Source organism: Apium graveolens, chromosome 4 (genome assembly GCF_009905375.1).
Source record: "Apium graveolens cultivar Ventura chromosome 4, ASM990537v1, whole genome shotgun sequence".
Classification (NCBI taxonomy): Eukaryota; Viridiplantae; Streptophyta; class Magnoliopsida; order Apiales; family Apiaceae; genus Apium; species Apium graveolens.
In genome coordinates this window covers 12312121-12316103 of record NC_133650.1, presented here as the reverse complement: position 1 = coordinate 12316103, position 3983 = coordinate 12312121, and the positions used below count along the sequence as shown (strand labels likewise).

Here is a 3983-nt window from a genome sequence, read left to right as displayed (position 1 = left end):
TTGGGACACGAAATTAGCTGATAATATCCTACAATGACTTAAAAGGCTTTAATTTGGACCTATATAAGCTATTTGTGCAATCGTGATCCGTAAGTTATAAGTTTAATCGGGGGAATTTGCAACACCACTATCTCAAAACTACTAAATTCATCAATAAATTATGATCTTTTGAGATATGTGGTGGGCTTGTGAATTGACTAAATTGATGATATTTGGGAGAGTTTAGTTCGACTTATTTCGAACTCTGAATCGAGAATTGACTAAATTTTTAAAAAAATTGGTAATTTGACCCGGGGCTACGGTAACATATAAATTTTATAATCTATATCTTACGTCTTACCTATGTGCATCTCTCTTTTGTACGTGCATGTGGTCCTTGGTATTGTGCTAGAATGTCAATCAAGAAAGAAAGAAAGAAAGAAGCGTCATTAGGTAGTACTACCTTCACATGGATTAGGAGTGAGGACCAGGTAATGAAAGATCATTGTCAATACTCATTAATCTTTGCTAGCTGATGTCCGGTCTCTCTTTAGATGAGTTCAAACGGTGTTTGTTCTGTTTGGTTATTACATAGGAACTCAACTCAGGATCTCCATGCAGTGTATAGAATATCTCACACATGATCAAACTTTCAATGAAAATGCGAGGTGGCTCGGGGACAATGTCTGATATCATTACATAGGAATTAGAATGGACAAGTGATATGTTTTAAGTTAGGGCAAGGAGAGAGGTATGTTTGTGGTGAGGAATGTATAGGTGTTACATGAAGAAAAGGAGTGATCATAAGTAAATGTTAGACAAGAGAGACAAACTCACAAGTCACAAGCCTTCTTTATCTACACCTAACTTGGACTACTAACCTACCAGATTATTTTGTCTCCGCATTGATGCATCTTCCTCACTTCACCTCAAATTTGCAGTAGTGGTTCTCCTCGTCTTTCATCAGGATCATGTCTGTTACTAATATTATACAAGTAACTTGGAGTCCTAGAACACCTAAATATCTCACTGTCAAGAATTATTGATCTTTGCCTAGATGAGTTCGTTCAAACGCGGTGAGTTCAAACGGGACTAATTGTTCAGTTTGGTCATTAAGTGAAGTAATCAGCTCCACTACACATGATCAAAGTTTCGGAGAAATATTTGCAAGGTGGCCTGGAGACAAAAAATGTCTAATAGCATTACATATAAAGGAACTGGAGTGGACAAGTAAAATGTTTAAAGTTAGGACAGGGGAGAGAGGTACGTTTGTGGCGAGGAATGTGTAGGTTTAAACATGAAGAAAAGGAGCGATCATGGGTAAATAACTAAATATTCGACAAGAGAGACAACCTCACAGCCCACAGGCGTTCTTATATTTAGGCCAAACTTGGACTACGACCTACCAGATATATATTGAATACATCCCCATTAACAAATCTTCGTCCACCTCAAGTTGCACTAGTGGCTCTCCCTCATTCAAGCAGATCATGTCTGTCTTTTACCAATATAGAAGTAATTGCTTGTAGTCCTAGAACTCTTATATCTTTCTTCTTTTTGCTAATTAAAACTCTTATATATATGCTAATGAAAGTGGGGGCACGGATTACTGTTTATATATACTAATGATCCACAACCACCTTGCAAGAGGGAATCGAATATGTAATTTATCGTACATAGAAATAGAATCATTTAGTTCATCAATGAATTAGTACGTTATCAGTTGGGTCACGGATTTATGTAAATTTCAAATATTAATTATCTTATTAATGAAAAAGTCTGAGACACTTGAAGTGATTTTGACTGGGTACCAAGTAAAGGGGCTTTGATTAGTTCTAGAAGTTGTGTTCAAATTCACTCTAAAAACTTCCTAAAAATTGACATTTCCCTCCAGCACTGCACCTAATTATAATGTGTCACTGTATCAGAATATATATAATGACACTTTTGAATGTAGACACAGGCATGTAATAAGAGATGCATGCATGCACTGTTCAGCAATGCATAAACACCCAATTACATCCTAATTATTCTACTTAATATTTAACTCAAGCCTGTTTACATGCATGATCTATATACCCAGGGGCCCTTCCAGGGCTGGATCCTCCCGTTGAAATTAACAAAGCTAGAGTCTACCATGCATGTGGATTCTGTGTTTCTTCCGTTCTTTAATAATACATGCATAAAGCATCTGATAATTAGTAAAACTACCAAAATGTGTCAACCGGAAACTGGTAAATTTATTTACGATGCGGGAAGAAGGTATATACTGTTTTCGTTTGGCTTAAACTTATAAGTAGCTTATAAGTCCAACATACATACAATTTCAACTTGTAGATATCTTAAACGAGCTAGATCACTGATATTCACAAAGTGATATGTAGAGATCAGACTATATACTGTATCAACCCGGTTTTCATTCTTTTCATACGTACTAGTAGTTTACAGTTGAATATCAACTTCTTCACTGCACCTCTTTGATGGTGCAATGCACGAAAGATAAGACTTCTATCCATACAAATGATACATTTTAATACAATCACAATTCATTGCCCCTTGCCCCATTGACAAAGAAAAAGAATCTGCACCGCCGATCTTGAGAATGCACAAGTATAATTAACCAACAACTTAATTACAAATCATCATATAACCTAACCCCATATATAACCCATCAAAAAAAATTGTGAAAAAGATTAAATGGGTCTTCGCGGGTTAGAACTCAGAAGCGAAACCTTGCATATATGCAGAAGCCAGTAGGCACAACGTTTGTTTCATTGAATCATTGACATGACATAGAGAAAATCTTCTTCTTGGCATGGAATGGTGATACCCATATCGTGATTAAACCCGAACTCTTCTGCAGCTCTTTGAAGTAAGCTTTGGAATTCGGAGTGATTCAACCATGATATCGGGACAATATACCTGCTCCTATTATCACCAACGTAAACCGGGAAATGGCCTCTTGGCACATCATTTGGAAAATCATTATCGTTGTTCCTTCCGAAGCTCGAACATCTTTTGATGATCTGCTTTAGGGCTGCTGCTTGAGTTTGTTTGTTCGATTTCCTCACCGCCATTTAATCGAAACCAAAAAAAAAAAACAAGTGAATATAAGGTGAGGAGATGGAGGGGAAGTAGTAGGAGATTAGTTGGTAATGTGGAGGAAGGTGGTGAAGGAAAGAAGGGGGAGGATGAGAAGGTATTTAAGGAGGGAATAAGAGGACAAAAACATGTGAAGTGTAGGGAAAATACAAGGGGAGAGTTAGGCATGGATGTTTTGGAGAGTTTAAGTACGGGGGGTTCAAACAATAACGGGACTTCCCGACCTTGTTACCTTTAATGTAGACATCATGGGCCATGCTTCACCGGCCACCATAAAAACCACTCCCTCGTAGATCTCTTCATACACTATTACACATTTTCACATTCATGATTCATATATGGATATGGATTTATGTGTTCGGGGAAGTTTGGGAAGAACACAAAATTATTTTTTGTGTACCCTTAACAACATGAGCATGATCGTATTTGAGTAATACTACAGCTTAACAACAGAGTGTGATCATATTTGAGTAATAAGCGTGTCCGAAAAGGATCCCAAAAGTGTTGCTCAATGACCTGTGATGTTATTTTATTTGTGAAATATATATTAACCAAGGGTTCATATCATTTACTAGAGAAAAATCAATAATACAAATCAGCTTGAGAAGGATTTGAGAATTAGGGTATTTAGCATTTCTCATCATGTACTTTGAGCTTTTGCCTATACAACAAACTATAACATTGTAGCTGGACCTGGCAATTCGTTCGTGTCGTATATTTTCGTGTCGCGTATTTTCGTGTTTCGTGTACTTGAATGTCAAACACAAAACCGACATGTTTAGGGTTCGTGTATATTCGTGTTCGTGTACTTTCGTTTCGTGTCGTTTCTTGTCATGTATTTCGTGTTAATTGAATATTTATATATATTAAATTTAATATTAATATTAATTAAAATATAAGAA

General features: G+C 36.5%; 1 protein-coding gene across 1 annotated transcript; it reads right to left on the bottom strand.

Annotated features, from left to right (window-relative positions):
• Positions 1-2213: 2213 nt before the first annotated feature.
• LOC141716665 (auxin-responsive protein SAUR50-like) lies at positions 2214-3427 on the bottom strand. The gene has a single exon (XM_074518864.1). The coding sequence runs from the start codon at positions 3054-3056 to the stop codon at positions 2751-2753; it is 306 nt and encodes a 101-aa protein (XP_074374965.1). The 5' UTR covers positions 3057-3427; the 3' UTR covers positions 2214-2750.
• Positions 3428-3983: the final 556 nt, after the last annotated feature.